General features: G+C 44.8%; 1 protein-coding gene across 1 annotated transcript; it reads left to right on the top strand.

Annotated features, from left to right (window-relative positions):
* LOC117807811 (mucin-2-like) lies at nucleotides 1–26109 on the top strand (the record flags this gene model as incomplete). The annotated part of the gene is made up of 22 exons (XM_034677213.1): nucleotides 1–54; nucleotides 1252–1506; nucleotides 3271–3324; nucleotides 6382–6456; nucleotides 7726–8094; nucleotides 9868–9927; nucleotides 10285–10344; nucleotides 10717–10824; nucleotides 11596–11907; nucleotides 17119–17286; nucleotides 18346–18922; nucleotides 19037–19152; nucleotides 19239–19300; nucleotides 21024–21069; nucleotides 21161–21216; nucleotides 21533–21654; nucleotides 23074–23145; nucleotides 23367–23538; nucleotides 24013–24174; nucleotides 24372–24454; nucleotides 25695–25936; nucleotides 26028–26109. Coding segments are annotated over 22 exons (3270 nt in total), but the record flags the coding sequence as incomplete, so codon positions are not given.
* Between the last annotated feature and the right edge of the window lie 1844 nt (nucleotides 26110–27953).

The raw sequence follows: 27953 nt of genomic DNA on the forward strand, positions 1-27953 counted from the left end.
ACTACAGCTGAGACAACAACTACAGCTGCAACAACAACTACATCTGAGCCAACAACTACAGCTGAGACAACAACTACAGCTGTAACCACAACTACAGCTGCAACAACTATAGCTGCAACAACAACTACAGCTGAGCCAACAACTACAGCTGCAACTACAACTACAACTGAGTCAACAACTACAGCTGCAACAACTACAGCTAGGACAACAACTACAGCTGCGTCAACAACTACAGCTGCGACATCAACTACATCTGAGCCAATAACTACAGCTACAACAACAACTACATCTGAGCCAACAACTACAGCTGCAACATCAACTACATCTGATCCAACAACTAAAGCTGCAACATCAACTACATCTGATCCAACAACTAAAGCTGCAACAACAACTGAAGCTGCATCAACAACTACAGCTGCAACAACAACTACATCTGAGCCAACAACTACGGCTGCAACAACAACTAAAGCTGCATCAACAGCTACAGCTGCAACAACTACAGCTGAGCCAACAACTACAGATGCAACAACAACTACAGCTGAGCCAACAACTAAATTTGCAACAACTACAGCTGCTACAACTACAGCTGAGCAGACATCGACAGAAGCAACTACAACTACAGATGCAACAACAACTACAGCTGAGCCAACAACTACAGCTGCAACAACAACTACAGCTGAGCCAACAACAACTGTTACTGAGCCAACAACCACAGCTGCAACATCAACTACATCTGATCCAACAACTAAAGCTGCAACATCAACTACATCTGATCCAACAACTAAAGCTGCAACAACAACTGAAGCTGCATCAACAACTACAGCTGCAACAACAACTACATCTGAGCCAACAACTACGGCTGCAACAACAACTAAAGCTGCATCAACAGCTACAGCTGCAACAACTACAGCTGAGCCAACAACTACAGATGCAACAACAACTACAGCTGAGCCAACAACTAAATTTGCAACAACTACAGCTGCTACAACTACAGCTGAGCAGACATCGACAGAAGCAACTACAACTACAGATGCAACAACAACTACAGCTGAGCCAACAACTACAGCTGCAACAACAACTACAGCTGAGCCAACAACAACTGTTACTGAGCCAACAACCACAGCTGCAACAACAACTACATCTGAGCCAACAACTACAGCTGCAACAACAACTACATCTGAGCCCACAACTACGGCTGAGCCAACAACAACTACATCTGAGCCCACAACTACAGCTGCAACAACAACTACAGCTGCAACAACTACAGCTGAGCCAACAACTACAGCTGCAACAACAACTACATCTGAGCCCACAACTACGGCTGCAACAACAACTACATCTGAGCCCACAACTACAGCTGCAACAACAACTACATCTGAGCCCACAACTACAGCTGCAACAACAACTACAGCTGCAACTACACTTACAACTGCAACAACTTCAGCTGCAACAACTACAGCTGAGACAACAACTACAGCTGCAACAACAACTACATCTGAGCCCACAACTACGGCTGCAACAACAACTACAGCTGCAACAACAACAATAGCTGAGCCAACAACTACAGCTGCAACTATAACTACAGCCGCAACTACAACTACAGCTGCGACAACAACTACATCTGAGCCAACAACTACAGCTACAACAACAACTACATCTGAGCCAACAACTACAGCTGCAACAACAACTACATCTGAGCCCACAACTACAGCTGCTACAACTACAGCTGAGCCAACAACTACAGAAGCAACTACAACTACAGCTGCAACAACAACTACATCTGAGCCCACAACTACGGCTGCAACAACTACAGCTGCAACAACAACTACAGCTTCAACAACTACAGCTGAGCCAACAACTATAGATGAAAGAACTACAGCTGAGCCAACAACTAAATTTGCAACAACTACAGCTGAGCTAACAACGACAGCTTTAACAACAACAACAGCTGAGACAACAACTACAGCTGCAACTACAACTACAGCTGCTACAACTACAGCTGAGCAGACATCTACAGAAGCAACTAAAACTACAGCTGCAACAACAACTATTGCTGACCCCACAACTACGGCTGCAACAACTACAGCTGCAACAACTACAGCTGCAACAACAACAACTACAGCTGCAACAACAACTACAGCTGAGCCAACAACTACAGCTGCAACAACAACTACAGCTGCAACAACTACAGCTGAGCCAACAACTACAGATGCAACAACAACTACAGCTGAGCCAACAACTAAATTTGCAACAACTACAGCTGAGCTAACAACTACACCTTTAACAACAACAACAGCTGAGACGACAACTACAGCTGACACAACAACTACAGCTGCAACTACAACTACAGCTGCAACAACTACAGCTGCAACAACAACTACAGCTAAGCCAACAACTACAGCTGCAACTACAACTACAATTGCAACAACTACAGCTGCGACAACAACTACATCTGAGCCAACAACTACAGCTGCAACTACAACTACAGCTGCAACAACAACTACAGCTGCAAAAACTACAGCTGAGCCAGCAACTTCAGATGCAACAACAACTATTGCTGAGCCAACAACAGCTGCAACAACAACTTTTACTGAGCCAACAACTACAGATGCTACAACAACTACATCTGAGCCCACAACTACGGCTGCAACAACAACTACAGCTGCAACAACTACAGCTGAGCCAAAAACTACAGATGCAACTGCAACTACAGCTGCAACAACTACATTTGAGCCCACAACTACGGCTGCAACAAAAACTACAGCTGCAACAACAACTACAGCTGCAACAACTACAGCTTCGACAACAACTACATCTGAGCCAACAACTACGGCTGCAACAACTACAGCTGCAAAAACTACAGCTGAGCCGGCAACTACAGATGCAACAACAACTACAGCTGAGCCAACAACTAAATTTGCAACAACTACAGCTGAGACAACAACTACAGCTTCAACAACAACAACAGCTGAGCCTACAACTACAGCTGAGCTTACAACTATTGCTGCAACAACAACTACAGCCGCAACAACTACAGCTGAGCCAAAAACTACAGATGCAACTACAACTACAGCTGCAACAACAACTACATCTGAGCCCACAACTACGGCTTCAACAACAACTACAGCTGCAACAACTACAGCTGAGCCAACAACAACAGATGCAACAACAACTACAGCTGAGCCAACAACTACAGTTGCAACTACAACTACAGCCGCAACTAAAACTACAGCTGCAACAAAAACTACATCTGAGCCAACAACTACAGCTGCAACAACAACTACATCTGAGCCCACAACTACGGCTGCAACAAAAACCACACCTGCAACAACAACTACAGGTGCTACAACTACAGCTGAGCAGACATCTACAGCTGCAACTACAACTACAGCTGCAACAACAACTATTGCTGAGCCCACAACTACAGCTGCAACAACAACTACAGCTGCAAAAACTACAGCTGAGCCAACAACTACAGATGCAACAACAACTACAGCTGAGCCAACAACTACAGCTGCAACAACAACTACAGCTAAGCCAACAACAACAGCTGCAACAACAACTGTTATTGAGCCAACAACTACAGCTGCAACAACAACTACATCTGTGCCAACAACTACAGCTGCAACAACAACTACATCTGAGCCCACTACTACGGCTGCAACAACAACTACAGCTGCAACAACAACTACAGCTGCAACAACAACTACAGCTGCAACAACTACAGCTGAGCCAACAACTACAGATGCAACAACAACAACAGCTAAGCCAACAACTACAGCTGCAACTACAACTACAGCTGCAACTACACTTACAACTGCAACAACTACAGCTGCAACAACTACAGCTGAGCCAACAACTACAGCTGAAACAACTACAGCTGCGACAACAACTGCATCTGAGCCAACAACTACAGCTGCAACAACAACTACATCTGAGCCAACAACTATGGCTGCAACAACAACTACATCTGAGCAAACAACTACAGCTGAGCCAACAACTACAGATGCAACAACAACAACAGCTGCTACAACTACAGCTGAGCAGACATCTACAGCTGCAACTACAACTACAGCTGCAACAACAACTAATGCTGAGCCCACAACTACAGCTGCAAAAACTACAACTGAGCCCACAACTACGGATGCAACAACAACTACAGCTGCAACAACTACAGCTGAGCCAACAGCTACAGCTGCAACAACAACAGCTGAGCCAACAACTACAGTTGCAACTACAACTACAGCCGCAACTACAACTACAGCTGCAACAAAAACTACATCTGAGCCAACAACTACAGCTGCAACAACAACTACATCTGAGCCCACAACTACGGCTGCAACAACAACCACAGATGCAACAACAACTACAGCTGAGCCAACAACTAAATTTGCAACAACTACAGCTGAGACAACAACTACAGCTTCAACAACAACAACAGCTGAGCCTACAACTACAGCTGAGCTTACAACTATTGCTGCAACAACAACTACAGCCGCAACAACTACAGCTGAGCCAAAAACTACAGATGCAACTACAACTACAGCTGCAACAACAACTACATCTGAGCCCACAACTACGGCTTCAACAACAACTACAGCTGCAACAACTACAGCTGAGCCAACAACAACAGATGCAACAACAACTACAGCTGAGCCAACAACTACAGTTGCAACTACAAGTACAGCCGCAACTAAAACTACAGCTGCAACAAAAACTACATCTGAGCCAACAACTACAGCTGCAACAACAACTACATCTGAGCCCACAACTACGGCTGCAACAAAAACCACACCTGCAACAACAACTACAGGTGCTACAACTACAGCTGAGCAGAAATCTACAGCTGCAACTACAACTACAGCTGCAACAACAACTATTGCTGAGCCCACAACTACAGCTGCAACAACAACTACAGCTGCAACAACTACAGCTGAGCCAACAACTACAGATGCAACAACAACTACAGCTGAGCCAACAACTACAGCTGCAACAACAACTACAGCTAAGCCAACAACAACAGCTGCAACAACAACTGTTATTGAGCCAACAACTACAGCTGCAACAACAACTACATCTGTGCCAACAACTACAGCTGCAACAACAACTACATCTGAGCCCACTACTACGGCTGCAACAACAACTACAGCTGCAACAACAACTACAGCTGCAACAACTACAGCTGAGCCAACAACTACAGATGCAACAACAACAACAGCTAAGCCAACAACTACAGCTGCAACTACAACTACAGCTGCAACTACACTTACAACTGCAACAACTACAGCTGCAACAACTACAGCTGAGCCAACAACTACAGCTGAAACAACTACAGCTGCGACAACAACTGCATCTGAGCCAACAACTACAGCTGCAACAACAACTACATCTGAGCAAACAACTACAGCTGAGCCAACAACTACAGATGCAACAACAACAACAGCTGCTACAACTACAGCTGAGCAGACATCTACAGCTGCAACTACAACTACAGCTGCAACAACAACTAATGCTGAGCCCACAACTACAGCTGCAAAAACTACAACTGAGCCCACAACTACGGATGCAACAACAACTACAGCTGCAACAACTACAGCTGAGCCAACAACTACAGTTGCAACTACAACTACAGCCGCAACTACAACTACAGCTGCAACAAAAACTACATCTGAGCCAACAACTACAGCTGCAACAACAACTACATCTGAGCCCACAACTACGGCTGCAACAACAACCACAGCTGCAACAACAACTATTGCTGAGCCCACAACTACGGCTGCAACAACAACTAACGCTGTAACAACTACAGCTGAGCCATCAACTACAGCTGCAACAACAACTACAGCTAAGCCAACAACAACAGCTGCAACAACAACTGTTATTGAGCCAACAACTACATCTGTGCCAACAACTACAGCTGCAACAACAACTACATCTGAGCCCACAACTACGGCTGCAACAACAACTACAGCTGCAACAACTACAGCTGAGCCAACAACTACAGATGCAACAACAACTACAGCTGAGCCAACAACTAAATTTGCAACAACTACAGCTGAGCCAACAACTACAGCTTTAACAACAACAACAGCTAAGCCAACAACTACAGCTGAGACAACAACTAAATTTGCAACAACTACAGCTGAGCCAACAACTACAGCTTTAACAACAACAACAGCTAAGCCAACAACTACAGCTGCAACTACAACTACAGCTGCAACTACACTTACAACTGCAACAACTACAGCTGCAAAAACTACAGCTGAGCCAACAACTACAGCTGCAACTACAACTACAGCTTCAACAACTACAGCTGCGACAACAACTACACCTGAGCCAACAACTACAGCTGCAACAACAACAACAGCTTTAACAACAACAACAGCTAAGCCAACAACTACAGCTGCAACTACAACTACAGCTGCAACTACACTTACAACTGCAACAACTACAGCTGCAACAACTACAGCTGAGCCAACAACTACAGCTGCAACTACAACTACAGCTGCAACAACTACAGCTGCGACAACAACTACATCTGAGCCAACAACTACAGCTGCAACAACAACTACATCTGAGCAAACAACTACAGCTGAGCCAACAACTACAGCTGCAACAACAACAACAGCTGAGCCAACAACTACAGCAGCAACAACAACTACAGCTGCTACAACTACAGCTGAGCAGACATCTACAGCTGCAACTACAACTACAGCTGCAACAACAACTATTGCTGAGCCCACAACTACGGCTGCAACAACTACAGCTGAGCCAACAACTACAGCAGCAACAACAACTACAGCTGCTACAACTACAGCTGAGCAAATATCTACAGAAGCAACTACAACTACAGCTGCAACAACTATTGCTGAGCCAACAACTACAGATGCAACAACAACTACAGCTGAGCCAACAACTACAGTTGCAACAACAACTACAGCTGAGCCAACAACAACAGCTGCAACAACTGTTACTGAGCCAACAACTACAGCTGCAACAACAACTACATCTGAGCCAACAACTACAGCTGCAACAACAACTACAGCTGCAACAACTACAGCTGAGCCAACAACTACAGCAGCAACAACAACTACAGCTGCAACAACTACAGCTGAGCCAACAACTACAGCAGCAAAAACAACTACAGCTGAGCCAACAACTACAGCTGCAACAACAACTACAGCTGAGCCAACAACTACAGATGCAACAACAACTACAGCTGAGCCAACAACTACAGCTGCAACAACAACTACATCTGAGCCAACAACTACAGCTGCAACAACAACTACATCTGAGCCCACAACTACGGCTGCAACAACAACTACAGCTGCAACAACAACTACAGCTGCAACAACTACAGCTGAGCCAACAACTACAGATGCAACAACAACTACAGCTGAGCCAACAACTACAGCTGCAACTATAACTACAGCTGAGCCAACAACAGCTGCAACAACAACTGTTACTGAGCCAACAACTACAGCTGCAACAACAACTACATCTGAGCAAAAAACTACAGCTGCAACAACAATTACATCTGAGCCCACAACTACGGCTGCAACAACAACATCAGCTGCAACAACAAGTACAGCTGGAACAACTACAGCTGAGCCAACAACTTCAGCTTTAACAACAACTACAGCTGAGCCAACAACTACATCTGAGCCAACAACTACAGCTGCAACAACAACTACATCTGAGCCAACAACTACAGCTGAGACAACAACTACAGCTGTAACCACAACTACAGCTGCAACAACAACATCAGCTGCAACAACAAGTACAGCTGGAACAACTACAGCTGAGCCAACAACTTCAGCTTTAACAACAACTACAGCTGAGCCAACAACTACATCTGAGCCAACAACTACAGCTGCAACAACAACTACAGCTGAGCCAACAACTACAGCTTCAACAACAACAACAACAGCTGAGTCTACAACTACAGCTGAGCCAACAACTATTGCTGCGACAACAACTACAGCCGCAACAACTACAGCTGAGCCAAAAACTACAGATGCAACTACAACTACAGCTGCAACAACAACTACATCTGAGCCCACAACTACGGCTGCAACAACAACTACAGCTACAACAACTACAGCTGAGCCAACAACAACAGATGCAACAACAACTACAGCTGAGCCAACAACTACAGCTGCAACAACAACTACATCTGAGCCCACAACTACAGCTGCAACAAAAACCACACCTGCAACAACAACTACAGTTGCTACAACTACAGCTGAGCAGACATCTACAGCTGCAACTACAACTACAGCTGCAACAACAACTATTGCTGAGCCCACAACTACAGCTGTAACAACAACTACAGCTGCAACAACTACAGCTGAGCCAACAACTACAGATGCAACAACAACTACAGCTGAGCCAACATCTACAGCTGCAACAACAACTACAGCTAAGCCAACAACAACAGCTGCGACAACAACTGTTATTGAGCCAACAACTACAGCTGCAACAACAACTACATCTGTGCCAACAACTACAGCTGCAACAACAACTACATCTGAGCCCACTACTACGGCTGCAACAACAACTACAGCTGCAACAACAACTACAGCTGCAACAACAACTACAGCTGCAACAACTACAGCTGAGCCAACAACTACAGATGCAACAACAACAACAGCTAAGCCAACAACTACAGCTGCAACTACAACTACAGCTGCAACTACACTTACAACTGCAACAACTACAGCTGCAACAACTACAGCTGAGCCAACAACTACAGCTGAAACAACAACAGCTGCGACAACAACTGCATCTGAGCCAACAACTACAGCTGCAACAACAACTACATCTGAGCCAACAACTATGGCTGAGCCAACAACTACAGATGCAACAACAACAACAGCTGCTACAACTACAGCTGAGCAGACATCTACAGCTGCAACTACAACTACAGCTGCAACAACAACTAATGCTGAGCCCACAACTACGGCTGCAAAAACTACAACTGAGCCCACAACTACGGATGCAACAACAACTACAGCTGCAACAACCACAGCTGAGCCAACAGCTACAGCTGCAACAACAACAGCTGAGCCAACAACTACAGTTGCAACTACAACTACAGCCGCAACTACAACTACAGCTACAACAAAAACTACATCTGAGCCAACAACTACAGCTGCAACAACAACTACATCTGAGCCCACAACTACGGCTGCAACAACAACCACAGCTGCAACAACAACTACAGCTGCTACAACTACAGCTGAGCAGACATCTACAGCTGCAACTACAACTACAGCTACAACAACAACTATTGCTGAGCCCACAACTACAGCTGAGCCAACAACTACAGCTGCAACAACAACTACAGCTAAGCCAACAACAACAGCTGCAACAACAACTGTTATTGAGCCAACAACTACAGCTGCAACAACAACTACATCTGTGCTAACAACTACAGCTGCAACAACAACTACATCGGAGCCCACAACTACGGCTGCAACAACAACTACAGCTGCAACAACAACTACAGCTGCAACAACAACTACAGCTGCAACAACTACAGCTGAGCCAACAACTACAGATGCAACTACAGCTGAGCCAACAACTAAATTTGCAACAACTACAGCTGAGCTAACAACTACAGCTTTAACAACAACAGCTGAGACAACAACTACAGCTTTAACAACAACAGCTGAGACAACAACTACAGCTGAAACTACAACTACAGCTGCAACAACTACAGCTGCAATAACAACTACAGCTGAGCCAACAAGTACAGCTGCAACAGCAACTACAGCTGCAACAACTACAGCTACAACAACAACTACAGCTGCAACAACCACGGCTGAGCCAACAACTACAGCTTTAACACCAACAACAGCTGAGCCAACAACTACAGCTGAGACAACAACTACATCTGTGCCAACAACTACAGCTGCAACAACAACTACATCTGAGCCCACAACTACGGCTGCATCAACAACTACAGCTGCAACAACAACTACAGCTGCAACAACAACTACAGCTGCAACAACAACTACAGCTGCAACAACTACAGCTGAGCCAACAACTACAGATGCAACTACAGCTGAGCCAACAACTAAATTTGCAACAACTACAGCTGAGCTAACAACTACAGCTTTAACAACAACAGCTGAGACAACAGCTACAGCTGAAACAACAACTACAGCTGCAACTACAACTACAGCTGCAACAACTACAGCTGCAATAGTAACTACAGCTGAGCCAACAAGTACAGCTGCAACTACAACTACAGCTGCAACAACTACAGATGCAACAACAACTACAGCTGAGCCAACAACTACAGCTTTAACAACAACTACATCTGAGCCCACAACTATGGCAACAGCAACTACAGCTGCAACAACTACAGCTACAACAACAACTACAGCTGCAACAACCACAGCTGAGCCAACAACTACAGCTTTAACACCAACAACAGCTGAGCCAACAACTACAGCTGAGACAACAACAGCTGAGCCAACAACTACAGCTGAGACAACAACTACAGCTCGAACTACAACTAGAGCTGCAACTACAACTACAGCTGCAACAACTACAGCTGAGCCAACAACTACAGCTTTAACAACAACAAAAGCTGAGCCAACAACTACAGCTGAGATAACAACTACAGCTGCAACTACAACTACAGCTGCAACTACAACTAAAACTGCAACAACTACAGCTGCAACAACTACAGCTGCAACTACAACTACAGCTGCAACAACTACAGCTGCGACAACAACTACATCTGAGCCAACAACTACAGCTGCAACAACAACTACATCTGAGACCACAACTACGGCTGCAACAACAACTACAGCTGCAACAACAACAGCTGAGCCAACAACTGCAGCTGCAACTACAACTACAGCCGCAACTACAACTACAGCTGCGACAACAACTACATCTAAGCCAACAACTACAGCGGCAACAACTACATCTGAGCCCACAACTACAGCTGCTACAACTACAGCTGAGCCAACAACTACAGATGCAACTACAACTACAGCTGCAACAACAATTCCATCTGAGCCCACATCTACGACTGCAACAACAACTACAGCTGCAACAACAACTACAGCTGCAACAACAACTACAGCTGCAACAACTACAGCTGAGCCAACAACTACAGATGCAACTACAGCTGAGCCAACAACTAAATTTGCAACAACTACAGCTGAGCTAACAACTACAGCTTTAACAACAACAGCTGAGACAACAAATACAGCTGAAACAACAACTACAGCTGCAACTACAACTACAGCTGCAACAACTACAGCTGCAATAACAACTACAGCTGAGCCAACAAGTACAGCTGCAACTACAACTACAGCTGCAACAACTACAGATGCAACAACAACAGGTGCAACAACAACTACAGCTGAGCCAACAACTACAGCTTTAACAACAACTACATCTGAGCCCACAACTATGGCAACAGCAACTACAGCTGCAACAACTACAGCTACAACAACAACTACAGCTGCAACAACCACAGCTGAGCCAACAACTACAGCTTTAACACCAACAACAGCTGAGCCAACAACTACAGCTGAGAGAACAACAGCTGAGCCAACAACTACAACTAAGACAACAACTACAGCTGGAACCACAACTAGAGCTGCAACTACAACTACAGCTGCAACAACTACAGCTGCAACAACAACTACAGCTGAGCCAACAACTACAGCTGCAACGACAACTACAGCTGCAACAACTAAAGCTTTAACACCAACCACAGCTGAGCCAACAACTACAGCTGAGACAACAACTACAGTTGCAACTACAGCTACAGCTGCAACTACAACTACAGCTGCAACATCTACAGCTGCAACTACAACTACAGCTGCAACAACTACAGCTGCGACAACAACTACATCTGAGCCAACAACTACAGCTGCAACAATAACTACAGATGCAACAACTACAGCTGAGCCAACAACTACAGCTGCAACAACAACAACAGCTGAGCCAACAACTACAGCTGCAACTACAACTACAGCCACAACTACAACTACAGCTGCGACAACAACTACATCTGAGCCAACAACTACAGCTGCAACAACAACTACATCTGAGCCAACAACTACGGCTGCAACAACAACTACAGCTGCAACAACAACTACAGCTGCTACAACTACAGCTGAGCCAACAACTACAGATGCAACTACAACTACAGCTGCAACAACAACTATTGCTGAATTAACAACTACAGCTGCAACAGGAACTACATTTGCAACAACAACAGATGCAACAACAACTACAGCTGCTACAACTACAGCTGAGCCAACAACTACAGCTGAGCCAACAACTACATCTGCAACAACATCTATTACTGAGCCAACAACTACTTCAACAACTTCAACAACAGCCGAAGGCAGCACTGCACCAACAACTGCTGGTCCTGGCACCACCCCTGAGGCCACAGTTGATCCTACCACAGTTCCAAATACACCATCTACAACTCCAGCAACAGAGCCAACTACTGTTGGACCTGGCACCACCCCAGATGCGACAGCTGAGCCAACAACCACATCTGCAACAACATCTATTACTGAGCCAACAACTACAGCTGCAACAACAACTACAGCTGCAACAACAACTATTGCTGGGCCAACAACTACAGCTGCAATAATAACTACAGCTGAGCCAACAACTACAGATGCAACAACAACTACAGCTGCAACAACAACTATTGGTGAGCCAACAACTACAGCTGCAACAACAACTATTGCTGAGACAACAACTACAGTTGCAACTACAACTACAGCTGCAACTACAACTACAGCTGCAACATCTACAGCTGCAACCACAGCTACAGCTGCAACAACTACAGCTGCGACAACAACTACATCTGAGCCAACAACTACAGCTGCAACAATAACTACGGATGCAACAACTACAGCTGAGCCAACAACTACAGCTGCAACTACAACTACAGCTGCGACAACTACATCTGAGCCAACTACTACGGCTGCAACAACAACTACAGCTGCAACAACAACTACAGCTGCTATAACTACAGCTGAGCCAACAACTACAGATGCAACTACAACTACAGCTGCAACAACTATTGCTGAATTAACAACTACAGCTGCTACAACTACAGCTGAGCCAACAACTACAGATGCAACAACATCTAGAGCTGCAACAACATCTATTACTGAGCCAACAACTACTTCAACAACTTCAACAACAGCCGAAGGCAGCACTTCACCAACAACTGCACCTGAGCCAACAACCACATCTGCAACAACATCTATTACTGTGCCAACAACTACAGCTGCAACAACAACTACAGCTGCAACAACAACTATTGCTGGGCCAACAACTACAGCTGCAATAATAACTACAGCTGAGCCAACAACTACAGATGCAACTTCAACAACAGCCGAAGGCAGCACTACACCAACAACTGCTGGTCCTGGCACCACCCCTGAGGCCACAGTGGATCCTACCACAGTTCCAAATACACCATCTACAACTCCAGCAACAGAGCCAACTACTGTTGGACCTGGCACCACCCCAGATGCGACATCTGAGCCAACAACTACATCTGCAACAACATCTATTACTGCGCCAACAACTACAGCTGCAACAATAACTACAGCTGAGCCAACAACTACAGCTGCAACAACTATTACTGAGTCAACAACTACAATTGCAACAACAACTATTGCTGAGCCAACAACTACAGCTGCAACAACAACTATTGCTGAGCCAACAACTACAGCTGCAACAACTATTACTGAGTCAACAACTACAATTGCAACAACAACTATTGCTGAGCCAACAACTACAGCTGCAACAACAACTATTGCTGAGCCAACAACTACTTCAACAACTTCAACAACAGCCGAAGGCAGCACTGCACCAACAACTGCTGGTCCTGGCACCACCCCTGAGACCACAGTTGATCCTACCACAGTTCCAAATACACTATCTACAACTTCAGCAACAGAGCCAACTACTGTTGGTCCTGGCACCACCCCAGATGCTACAGCTGAGCCAACAACTACATCTGCAACAACATCTATTACTGAGCCAACAACTACTTCAACAACTTCAACAACAGCCAAAGGCAGCACTGCACCAACAACTGCTGGTCCTGGCACCACCCCTGAGGCCACAGTTGATCCTACCACAGTTCCAAATACACCATCTACAACTCCAGCAACAGAGCCAACTACTGTTGGACCTGGCACCACCCCAGATGCTACAGCTGAGCCAACAACTACATCTGCAACAACATCTATTACTGAGCCAACAACTACTTCAACAACTTCAACAACAGCCGAAGGCAGCACTTCACCAACAACTGCTGGTCCTGGCACCACCCCTGAGGTCACAGTTGATCCTACCACAGTTCCAAATACACCATCTACAACTCCAGCAACAGAGCCAACTACTGTTGGACCTGGCACCACCCCAGATGCGACAGCTGAGCCAACAACTACATCTGCAACAACATCTATTACTGAGCCAACAACTACAGCTGCAACAACAACTATTGCTGAGCCAACAACTACAGCTGCAACAACAACTATTGCTGAGCCAACAACTACAGCTGCAACAATAACTACAGCTGAGCCAACAACTACAGCTGCAACAACAACTATTACTGAGTCAACAACTACAGCTGCAACAATAACTACAGCTGAGCCAACAACTACAGCTGCAACAACTATTACTGAGTCAACAACTACTTCAACAACTTCAACAACAGCCGAAGGCAGCACTGCACCAACAACTGCTGGTCCTGGCACCACCCCTGAGGCCACAGTTGATCCTACCACAGTTCCAAATACACCATCTACAACTCCAGCAACAGAGCCAACTACTGTTGGACCTGGCACCACCCCAGATGCGACAGCTGAGCCAACAACTACATCTGCAACAACATCTATTACTGAGCCAACAACTACAGCTGCAACAACAACTATTGCTGAGCCAACAACTACAGCTGCAACAACAACTATTGCTGAGCCAACAACTACAGCTGCAACAATAACTACAGCTGAGCCAACAACTACAGCTGCAACAACAACTATTACTGAGTCAACAACTACAGCTGCAACAATAACTACAGCTGAGCCAACAACTACAGCTGCAACAACTATTACTGAGTCAACAACTACTTCAACAACTTCAACAACAGCCGAAGGCAGCACTGCACCAACAACTGCTGGTCCTGGCACCACCCCTGAGGCCACAGTTGATCCTACCACAGTTCCAAATACACTATCTACAACTTCAGCAACAGAGCCAACTACTGTTGGTCCTGGCACCACCCCAGATGCTACAGCTGAGCCAACAACTACATCTGCAACAACATCTATTACTGAGCCAACAACTACTTCAACAACTTCAACAACAGCCAAAGGCAGCACTGCACCAACAACTGCTGGTCCTGGCACCACCCCTGAGGCCACAGTTGATCCTACCACAGTTCCAAATACACCATCTACAACTCCAGCAACAGAGCCAACTACTGTTGGACCTGGCACCACCCCAGATGCTACAGCTGAGCCAACAACTACATCTGCAACAACATCTATTACTGAGCCAACAACTACTTCAACAACTTCAACAACAGCCGAAGGCAGCACTTCACCAACAACTGCTGGTCCTGGCACCACCCCTGAGGCCACAGTTGATCCTACCACAGTTCCAAATACACCATCTACAACTCCAGCAACAGAGCCAACTACTGTTGGACCTGGCACCACCCCAGATGCGACAGCTGAGCCAACAACTACATCTGCAACAACATCTATTACTGAGCCAACAACTACAGCTGCAACAACAACTATTGCTGAGCCAACAACTACAGCTGCAACAACAGCTATTGCTGAGCCAACAACTACAGCTGCAACAATAACTACAGCTGAGCCAACAACTACAGCTGCAACAACAACTATTACTCAGTCAACAACTACAGCTGCAACAATAACTACAGCTGAGCCAACAACTACAGCTGCAACAACTATTACTGAGTCAACAACTACTTCAACAACTTCAACAACAGCCGAAGGCAGCACTGCACCAACAACTGCTGGTCCTGGCACCACCCCTGAGGCCTCAGTTGATCCTACCACAGTTCCAAATACACCATCTACAACTCCAGCAACAGAGCCAACTACTGTTGGACCTGGCACCACCCCAGATGCTACAGCTGAGCCAACAACTACATCTGCAAAAACAACTATTGCTGAGCCAACAACAGCTGCAACAACAACTATTACTGAGCCAACAACTTCAGCTGAAACAACAACTACAGCTGCAACAACAACTATTACTGAGTCAAAAACTACAGCTGCAACAATAACTACAGCTGAGCCAACAACTACAGCTGCAACAACAACTATTGCTGAGACAACAACTACAGTTGCAACTACAACTACAGCTGCAACTACAACTACAGCTGCAACATCTACAGCTGCAACAATAACTACATCTGAGCCAACAACTACAGCTGCAAAAACAACTACATCTGAGCCAACAACTACGGCTGCAACAACAACTACAGCTGCAACAACAACTACAGCTGCTACAACTACAGCTGAGCCAACAACTACAGATGCAACTGCAACTACAGCTGCAACAACAACTATTGCTGAATTAACAACTACAGCTGCAACAAGAACTACATTTGCAACAACAACAGATGCAACAACAACTACAGCTGCTACAACTACAGCTGAGCCAAAAACTACAGATGCAACAACTTCAACAGATGCAACAACAACTACAGCTGAGCCAACAACTACAGATGCAACAACAACTACAGCTGCAACAACAACTACAGCTGAGCCAACAACTACTTCAACAACTTCAACAACAGCCGAAGGCAGCACTTCACCAACAACTGCTGGTCCTGGCACCACCCCTGAGGCCACAGTTGATCCTACCACAGTTCCAAATACACCATCTACAACTCCAGCAACAGAGCCAACCACTGTTGGACCTGGCACCACCACAGATGCTACAGCTGAGCCAACAACTACATCTGCAACAACATCTATTACTGAGCCAACAACTACTTCAACAACTTCAACAACAGCCGAAGGCAGCACTGCACCAACAACTGCTGGTCCTGGCACCACCCCTGAGGCCACAGTTGATCCTACCACAGTTCCAAATACACCATCTACAACTCCAGCAACAGAGCCAACTACTGTTGGACCTGGCACCACCCCAGATGCTACAGCTGAGCCAACAACTACATCTGCAACAACGTCTATTACTGAGCCAACAACAACAGCTGCAACTACAACTATTACTGAGCCAACAACTACAGCTGCAACAACAACTATTGCTGAGCCAACAACTACAGCTGCAACAATAACTACAGCTGAGCCAACAACTACAGCTGCAACAATAACTACAGCTGAGCCAACAACTACAGCTGCAACAAGAACTACAGCTGAAGGCAGCAGTGCACCAACAACTGCTGGTCCTGGCACCACCCCTGAGGCCACAGTTGATCCTACCACAGTTTCAAATACACCATCTACAACTCCAGCAACAGAGCCAACTACTGTTGGACCTGGCACCACCCCAGATGCTACAGCTGAGCCAACAACTACATCTGCAACAACATCTATTACTGACCCAACAACTACTTCAACAACTTCAACAACAGCCGAAGGCAGCACTGCACCAACAACTGCTGGTCCTGGCACCACCCCTGAGGCCACAGTTGATCCTACCACAGTTCCAAATACACCATCTACAACTCCAGCAACAGAGCCAACTACTGTTGGACCTGGCACCACCCCAGATGCTACAGCTGAGCCAACAACTACATCTGCAACAACATCTATTACTGCGCCAACAACAACAGCTGCAACTACAACTATTACTGAGCCAACAACTACAGCTGCAACAATAACTACAGCTGAGCCAACAACTACAGCTGCAACAATAACTACAGCTGAGCCAACAACTACAGCTGCAACAACAACTATTGCTGAGCCAACAACTACTTCAACAACTTCAACAACAGCCGAAGGCAGCACTGCACCAACAACTGCTGGTCCTGGCACCACCCCTGAGGCCACAGTTGATCCTACCACAGTTCCAAATACACTATCTACAACTCCAGCAACAGAGCCAACTACTGTTGGACCTGGCACCACCCCAGATGCTACAGCTGAGCCAACAACTACATCTGCAAAAACAACTATTACTGAGTCAACAACTACAGCTGCAACAACAACTATTACTGAGCCAACAACTACAGCTGCAACAATAACTACAGCTGAGCCAACAACTACAGATGCAACAACAACTATTACTGAGCCAACAACTACAGCTGCAACAACAACTATTGCTGAGCCAACAACTACAGCTGCAACAAGAACTACAGCTGAAGGCAGCAGTGCACCAACAACTGCTGGTCCTGGCACCACCCCTGAGGCCACAGTTGATCCTACCACAGTTTCAAATACACCATCTACAACTCCAGCAACAGAGCCAACTACTGTTGGACCTGGCACCACCCCAGATGCTACAGCTGAGCCAACAACTACATCTGCAACAACATCTATTACTGCGCCAACAACAACAGCTGCAACTACAACTATTACTGAGCCAACAACTACAGATGCAACAACAACTACAGCTGCAACAACAACTATTGCTGAGCCTACAACTACTTCAACAACAGCTGGAGGCAGCACTGCACCAACCACTGCTGGACCTGGCACCACCCCTGAGGCCCCAGTTGATCCCACTACAGTTCCAAATACACCGTCTACAATTCCAGCAACAGAGCCTAACACAGCACCATCACCTACCACACGAGAGCCATTAATCTGCCAGAACGGGGGAACTTATAATGGAGACATTTGTGTATGCCCTGTTGGATTTACCGGAGAAATCTGTGAACAGGGAGAAGTTGCAGTAAGGCCAGGTGATATGTTATGATTCATTGGATGCCTTATAAATTTTCAATTAGACACCATTAAATGTTATTCTTTAATTATTCTTTCCGTTCTTTCTAATTAATCATTGGTTTATTTTACAGAAACAATTGACAGGGCAGTCGTGGTGAATGTGGAGGTCAACCAGGAATACAATGACAAATATGGCGATGATGAATCACAGGAATACAAAGACTTTATTGGAAACTTCATTACAGAGGTGAGACGCATTGATGCAACGAAATATCTAAACGATCCAAACAAGCGTTGTGAAGACACTGACATTTTATTGTTTTTGGTTTTCAGATGGAGCGGTATTACCGATTAATCGTTGACCACTTTAAAGAAGTGGTGGTTATTAGTGTCAGGTAATGTAGATTTTCAAAAAAAATCTGAGTGAAAATAAACATCCATAACTCTCAAAAAACTCTGTTCAAAAACAACTTATTTTACAGGTCAGAGCATTTCTCAGGACTGTGTGGGCGTGGCCTAACTCTTTGATTGACAGGTCAAGAGAGAGTTCACAGCCTGCATGTTTGAGCCGTCTGACTCTGAATCTAAAGACATCAAAACTCCAGAATCTGAAAATTATTCATTTACAATGGTCTCTGAGTGCTGAGTCACAGAATACATCAGAATCAGGACTTTTATCGTTTATTAGTTTTATCACTCCATAGTCTCCGGGGCATTGGGACCATGGGATGCCCAGAGCAGAGGAGGCTGAAGTGTAGAATGTGCACACAGAGGAGTGCTCCAGGTGTCAGACGGAGCTGTTTGTCTAAACTCTGAGCTGTTTGGGGAAAGTTAGTGAACCGGTCTTGGGGAAAGTTAGTGAACCGGTCCTGGGGAAAGTTAGTGAACCGGTCCTAGGAAGTTAGTGAACCGGTCCTGGGGAAAGTTAGTGAACCGGTCCTAGGAAGTAAGTGAACCGGTCCTGAGGGAAAGTTAGTGAAGAGGTCCTGGGGAAAGTTAGTGAACCGGTCCTGAGAGATAGTTAGTGAACCGGTCCTGGGGAAAGATAGTTAACAGGTCCTGGGGAAAGTTAGTGAACCGGTCTTGAGGAAAGTTAGTGAACCGGTCCTGGGGAAAGATAGTTAACCGGTCCTGAGGGGTAGTTAGTGAACCTGTCCTGGGGAAAGTTAGTGAACCGGTCCTGAGGAAAGTTAGTGAAGCAGTCCTGGGGAAAGTTAGTGAATCGGCCCTGGGGCAAGTTAGTGAATCGGTCCTGAGGGAAATGAGCTAAGAATATACAGGACTGCTTTAGCCACTTGGCTGCTTCTCAGCTCAACTGCGTCCCAAAGTTTCCCAAATCCACCGCAGTTAGGGAAAAGAATGACAACAAGCAGTCATCTTTACCTGTTGTTGCACACACAGGGACACACGAGCACAGCGGCGTGAAGAGCAGAGAGACAGCTATACAGACAGATTTCAGGCAGTACGTGATTAGCAGACGAGCTCACAGCTAAGACAACACCGAGGGGAGCTGGCTGAGACGTCAGGAGATGGTCTGAGCAGGACCTTTAAACCCGGTGTTAAAACGTGTTAAAAAATGTAATTAAACATGTTTGAAAATGGATCGAAGTAAAGTAATGCAGTGTTTGGTGCAGTGCTGCCCTCAGCTGTAGTTGGTGGTTCAGCTGTAGCCTCAGGGGTGGTGCCAGGTGCAGCCATGGTTGGTGCAGGGGTGCCCTCAGCTGTACCCTCAGGGGTGGTGCCAGGTCCAGCCGTGGTTGGTGCAGGGGTGCCCTCAGCTGTACCCTCAGGGGTGGTGCCAGGTCCAGCTGTGGTTGGTGCAGGGGTGCCCTCAGCTGTACCCTCAGGGGTGGTGCCTGGTCCAGCTGTGGTTGGTGCAGGGGTGCCCTCAGCTGTACCCTCAGGGGTGGTGCCTGGTCCAGCTGTGGTTGGTGCAGGGGTGCCCTCAGCTGTAGTTGGTGGTTCAGCTGTAGCCTGAGTTGAGTTTTTAGTATTTACATATGGTCTGAAATATCATAGGTAGTACGTGTTTGTTGATTTGGGCTCCCAGGGTCTTTAAAGGAAATATTTTAAATTTGGTGTCTTTTCTGAAATTGCTTCTCTCGTTCTTTATCTCAGCCCTGGAAGTTTATTGGTGAGATTCTCCAGGGACACTGTGGAAAAGGTAAAGCCTTTATAACCGCTGGTCAGCAGTTCATTGATCAGACATGAGCTAAAGAAAGAGTTTGGTGTGAACTTCTTTACTTTAATTTCAGAGGAGGAAAAGGGATGACGACGCAGCTGTCTACAGAAACACACCAAGAAGAGTAGGGTAAGACTAAACATCAAACACTGTTCTTCTTTAAAGGGATTAAAATATCTGATTTAATGTGATCAGTTGCGTCACAAGTGGACTTATGGATAAGGAAAATCTACACCCAGGACATCTCATCTGGTTTACCACACCCCTCTCTAATCTGGAATTTGGCTGCCTGCTTTTATCAACAGATGTTAGCTTCTAAAGATACTGTACCTGTATTATCAGATGAGTCAAGAAATCGAGGTGTACTGTTTACTCTACCAGCAGTGTCAACACTTATAAAGCTGTATGTCTGTAACTGACATGTATAAAATGATCTCTCCTTCAGAGTTCAAGTCAAACATGACGTCATCCTGGAGATCCCAAATATCTCCAGTCAAGAAGAAGTGTATGTAAATGACACCGAAGCGATTATGGAGGCTGTTGGTGGCCTCGTAAGCTGCACTGTAGGTAAGAGAGAAGTTTCCAGTCACTCACTGTGAATCTGTGCTGCTGAAATGTAAAGGCTGTTTTCTCACTGTGCTGTCAATTATCTGGTCTGACATGTACCCCCTCGCAGTGGTTTCAGGAACTATAAATACATTGTATAAATTGTCTGTCTTGATGCTTGTGGTCTCGGTTGCTTTTGCAGGTTATGAGGCATCCAAATGCTTCTGAACGCTAAATAAGACATTTTTCAGCTCCGTGTTGTAGCCACTTGTCAATCCCAGGTGTCCCCTGTCTAACCCAGCCCCTGCTTCCTGGTCTCTGTGACTCTAAATGGGCCCATAATTTACTAAATGAACATCATGCTGTGTTGAGGAAGACTTAAAACTACAAATTGAGACCATAAAACTCATGAGGAGAATGTTTTCTGTGGAAATAAACCCCCTGAGAAAGAGGGCCATTTTCTCAGAGACTTCAAAGATTTTACAACCTGTAAAGTAGCCCCCTGCTAGATTTTGGAGATAATTCATGATAATCCTATCATTTTTACAACATCCATTAAATGAGACATTTCAATCTTGTCAAAACTTCAATCAATCAATCTTTATTTATATAGCGCCAAATCACAACACGTTATCTGAAGACTCTTTCCAAACAGAGCAGGTCTATCCTTACCCTATGTTCTATACAAAGACCCAACATCAAGACAGGATAAGATCCAGTCCCGTCTTACAGACAGGACTCAGTCTGATCTCATCTTAATCCACCATGAGCAGAGCACTTTGCAGCCTTTAGCAAGTTACAGTGGCAAGGACAAACTTCCTTTAACAGGCAGAACCCTCCAGCAGGACCAGACTCATGTTAGACACACATCTGCTGAGACCGTGTTGGAGAGAGGGATAGAGGGAGATGAGGAGAGAGAGAGATGATACTGGTGAGACAGATAGTAGTAGTTGTAGTAGCTGGAGTCTGGTACGTCCACAGCAGCAGGCTGTCTACGGTAGAGATCCAGAGGAATCGTATTCTAGTTCATTTAAATTGAGATGAACAGTTCAATGGGAGGAACAAGATGAAATTAATGAAGTAGGATTTCGTTTTCTTGTGAGTTTAATTTGAGAGTAAGGTTGAAAGCAGCAGAGCACTTGACAAGTTAAAGTGGCAAGGTGAAACTTCCTTTAACAGGCAGAAACCTTGAGCAGAACCAGACTCAAGTTAGACACACATCTGCTGAGACCGTGTTGGGGTTAGATAGAGGGATAGAGGAGAAACTTGATAAATATTAGAGAACCACTGTATCAGACAAGAACAAACAGCATGGTGTTCAAACAGGCTCAAACACAGATAACAAAATGTGGGTACGAGAACATTTATACAAAATGTCCTTTGCTGTCTTTTTTTGAATTCACACATTTTTACGAACTAAATGTTTTCTTTTGTTCTCAGGATCTTTAGGCTGTCCTGATTTGGAAATCACAAAGGAGCCCACAGTGAACACCACCAAACCGGATCTTGGATGTCAGTACCACCGTTACTCATGTGTCTTTGTGAGAGTGTGTGTGTGTGTGTGTGTGTGTGTGTGTGTGTGTGTGTGTGTGTGTGTGTGTGTGTGTGTGTGTGTGTTTGTGTGTGTGTGTGTGTGTGTGTGTGTGTGTGTGTGTGTGTGTGTGTGTGGGTAAAGTATAATATAAGCAATTAAATGATATGCTTAAAATTTAAACCTTCTTTGGGTCTTGCAGCGTTCTGTGGAAATCTGGTCAACGATGAAGATCTTGCTATTTTCTACCAGCCTTTTAATGACAGTGGGAGTCTGTCCTGTGTCAGCGCCTGCAGTCCGAAACATGACAGTAGAAAAATATGCAAGAACAAGGGAACGTGCCAAGTGTTCAAGGTCACCGGACCTGTCTGCCAGTGAGTTTTACTCTGCTAAATCAACACTCACCATCAGGTACAAACTCTTGTTTCGAGCAGTAAAAGCACCAGAAGATGCAGCAGGTTTTGTTGGAACCCTGCCCTTCCTGCTTGGAGCCTGACGTGGGCAGAGCACACCTCAATCAATCAATCAATCAATAAATCAATCTTTATTTATATAACATTTAGATTTAAAATTGTATCACAATGTGACATTTGGATTTAATAGGTAACATTAATATTTTGATAAAGTAGGCACAGATAAAAAAAAAAGGCACAGTCAGGCTCATGGATACTTTCTGAGATGAGACTTCCAAAGATCAAAGATAAATTGACAACATCATTTTATGAACTGAGCTTTAGTTTAGTCAGATCAGGTGAGGTGAGGTTTGGTGTGACGAGAATGTAAAGAGCGGCATCTGTTTGCTTCCTCTCTGCTCTGTAGTTTAACTCTTTCCGTCCCTCTCTTCTCAGGTGTGTCGACCTGTCCTCCACCTGGTACATGGGCGATGACTGCAGCCTGCCAATACAGAGGACGGCTTTCTACGCCGGGCTGAGTGTGACACTGGCTGCTCTGTTGGTGCTGGTTGGAGTCCTGGTGGCGTTGACACTGAAGAACAATCGTACACAGAAGAAGTGAGAAAACGTCATGTTATTAATCTGCACGCAAAGACGTGTTCCTGAACTTTAGTGAGGTTTCCAGGTTTTTGTTTTCAATCTGAAATATGTGTTTAATTCAAACAGGAGATTTGTGCTAAGTTCAAGTTTATAAGCTTGCAGGATAAATGTCTCCTCTGTGATGAAATCTGATTGGTGCTCTGCTGTGTCTGCAGGAAGAGAGACATTAAAGAGCAGCTGGTGAACGACTGGCTTAACGAGGACTTTGGGTGGTCCAGATCAAGCACTCCCAGTACCGGTAATGCATTTATCACACACAAATCTGTCTCCTTGTACCGCAAACATCAGTAAGATACGTTTCTAGTATTTGTATATTGGAACATGTTGTTGAATTTACTCATGGTGTGGTATCAGAAGTATCTTAGATATCGCACAATATAGAAAATGCTGTTAGTGGGTGCTCAGGAGAACCGTATAAAACAGACCTGAAGCTGCAGAGCTATGAGAGTGTTACTATAGGTGCATTTCAACAGCAGGAACCAGGGTCTAAATACAGTTCCTGCTTTGGGGTAGTACTTTCCAAAGGTCCAGGAACCTTTGGGGGAAGGGTTTTCAGTACCCTCAGTGTTTCGATTTCACCCACCGTCCACAACAGCATCACACACACCTGTGATCACTTGGTTGAATAACTCCTGAACATTGGTCTTCTCTGAGCCAGATAGTGGGAATGCATCTCTGTCAGCTCCCGGTGTTACAGTCTGAAGAGTGACCCTGTAAACTGGAGACCTTCAGCTGAACGTGTCAGTGTTTGTGGAGTTTACAACAGCTGTAGGAGTCCTCAGGAATGCATCCTAGTTTAGTTTTTATTCAAATGTCCAAATATCTTCATCAGATATTTAATGATCATCTAAAGACGTTTATGAGGGATGCATCCTGCTGAAAGTCTCCAGTAAACAGGGTCGCTCTTTAAACTGAAACACCGGTCCATCTCTGACATGGCTTTTAAAATCTGTCTTCTTGCTTTAAGTTGAGCGTTTCAGGCGTTTTGAATCCTCTTTGTCTCTAGAGCTCGTCTCCTTCCAAGTGTTGATTCAGTGAATCCATCTGTAATAAAGCACGATCAAAAACAGCACAAGAGGAATCTCCTCCATGCTAACAGGCTAACTGTGGTGTCACATACGGCCTGTCTGTCTACTTCTATGATGTCATCTTTGTTGTATGGCCTTCGTCTCTTTCTTATTGCCCTCTACTGGTCTGGCGGTGTAGTGCAATTACTGTTATACTGTTTTCTCCGTACGTTACTGGCCTGATTTGCATAATTTCCATGGGACTTCAGGTCTCGTTGGAAACACAGACAACAATGGGCCACAGGAACCATTTAGGTCCTTGAAGAGAAGTCGATGGAACTAAAAGTTTATTGGTACTTCTGGTTGAAAATCATCTTCCGACTGTGATTTTGAATTGAAAACCAAAATAATGTATTGAATCTGTCTTCTAGTCAGATCAGCCAGTAAACCCTCACTGTTGCTCTATTTCAGACACGTACAATAACACTACATTCACCCAAGATACAGTAGAAGTCCACAGAGAGGATCCAGGTGTTAACAGACGAACTCCACCTGGCTACCAACCAAACCGGCCGTCTCCACAGACTGACTACAGACAGTCAGCGAGTCCGTTCTACTCATCACAACCACCTAACAGACACAACACTCCATCTTACACCACAGGATACTCACCGTCTGCAGGACTACAGCCGAGAGTCCCAGCTAACCAGGCGGTCAGTGTTTAACCTGGATGTTTTCTTCTTCTCTTCTGTATTGACCCTTGTATCCCGTGTTAACAGACTCCTTGTTTCCTTGGCTCCACAGATGAGGATCAACAGGCCTCGGATCAGGACGTCTTCGGACATCTGAACAGCGCAACCAAAATGAGGTCCTAGAGAACCAAACAGTAAATACAGACATTTTGTCAGCCCCTGCAAAAAAAAGAAGAAACTCTATGCCTAAAATTTGCACTCCTGTAAGATTTTATTTAAACTATTGCTTTTTTATCCGAAGATTCACTACTTCCCTTAAAGCTGAGACCTTAATGAATGCTGCTGCTCTTCGACCACAGTCTTGTTTTGTCCGATGTAGACTACATCAGTAAAGATCCCGCTATTAGTGCTCGATAAACCCAGCTCAGATGTTTTTGTTGTTTTGTTTATGAGCTGAAGAAACAATGACACTGGCAGAGGTTACCTCGCTGTGCCCCCCTCACTGTGTCTCTGCACTGTAATGCGATGTGATCTCACACTGGTAAAGGTTATTTATTTGTCGTCTTGCAGAGAAAGCGGAAAATTTCTGAATCCGATCCGCAGAAACAGAACGCTGGTAGTTTGTGTTTGTCAGAGAAAAACGGTACTGAGCCGAGCTAACAGGTCATCAAACTGAGCTCTTGTCAGCCGCAGGTAGCTGGAAGTAGCAGGAGAGTTCATCCAGACACATTTCATGGAGGAGAAGGAGAGATTAACTGAGCTGAGAGAGTGTCCAGACGATGAGATGAACACTGACAGGGAGTTTTTCAAAGTATTTGTAAGGGTTTATTTTCGTACACGTATATATATAAACCTGAACTAACTTGTGGCTGTGAGAGGCTCCTTTCAGATTGCACTCTGCCATTTGAACAAAAGTAATTTTAAACATTGATTTGTGTGCCTTAAAGATGAACCAATAACTAATCAATATCAACACTTGATATCAAAGTGTGTCTGCACAAGTTTGAGTTTACCAAAGAGAGACTGTAACCTCTTTTTTATACGAATATATTATTGACTGAAATTTTCTTTTGATTTACTTTTGTATTTATTTCTATTTTATTGAATTTTATTAATGATCTCTTTCATGGAGGAGACCTGGCTGAGTTACTATCATAACAAGTGAACAGGATAAAGTAACGTTGAGGTGATCAGATCAAACGTTTACACAGAAAACCTGGACTACAGAAATCCAACAACCTTCTCCATTCAGTCCTAACTTTGAGAGTTGCACAAAGTCTGGAGAACAAAGCTTCTGACTCCCATCCTTCAAGATAAAGAGAGAGGATAAGTAAGACAGCTGCAGTCTCTTAGCAGCGTTCATATGCAGGAAATAATCAAAGTCAGAAACAGAAGAAAAGAAAGTTTCCTAAGTTTCACCTTCAAAGAAAAGCAAGACTTGTTTTATCGTACGATCCTTGTACGATACTATTAAAAGTCACTTTTATTTGTAGATCCAGGTCCCACAGTTGTTGAAGTGTGCGGTTTATTTAAAAGCAGCTGCAGTTTCTTCTACTTCATCAAATGTCAGTAAACGACATAAAGCTTAGCGGCAGATAGAAGAGTTTGGAATATTCTGTTCTGTAAACTGTCAATAACTGTGAGCCCAAGAATGAACCTCATCACCATTCCACATCTTCTCTCTTTATCTTGAAGGTAAGAAAATGTTGATCTCTGCAAACCTTTGCCTGCACGTTAAGAAATAATTGTGTGGTTCTCTTGCAGACCCTCAACATGAATGTCAGACAGAGCAGAAGGATGGTTTTATTGTTCTGATACTTTAAATAAGAGTAGTTTTATTTATGATGTGATTTTTGGAGTTTTGACGTTGTTTTGGCTGCAATGTATTTGATGCACTTTATTTTAATAAAAGGTTCCTGAATGAAAAGGCTCTGTGAGATTCAGATTTCTTAAGTCCACAGTCACTGAAAACTGAAGTATGGGGCCAGATTTTACATTTTCAAAAAAGAGAAACAAATTTGAAAACGACAAATTTCAA

Source organism: Notolabrus celidotus, chromosome 23 (assembly GCF_009762535.1).
Source record: "Notolabrus celidotus isolate fNotCel1 chromosome 23, fNotCel1.pri, whole genome shotgun sequence".
Lineage (NCBI taxonomy): Eukaryota > Metazoa > Chordata > Actinopteri > Labriformes > Labridae > Notolabrus > Notolabrus celidotus.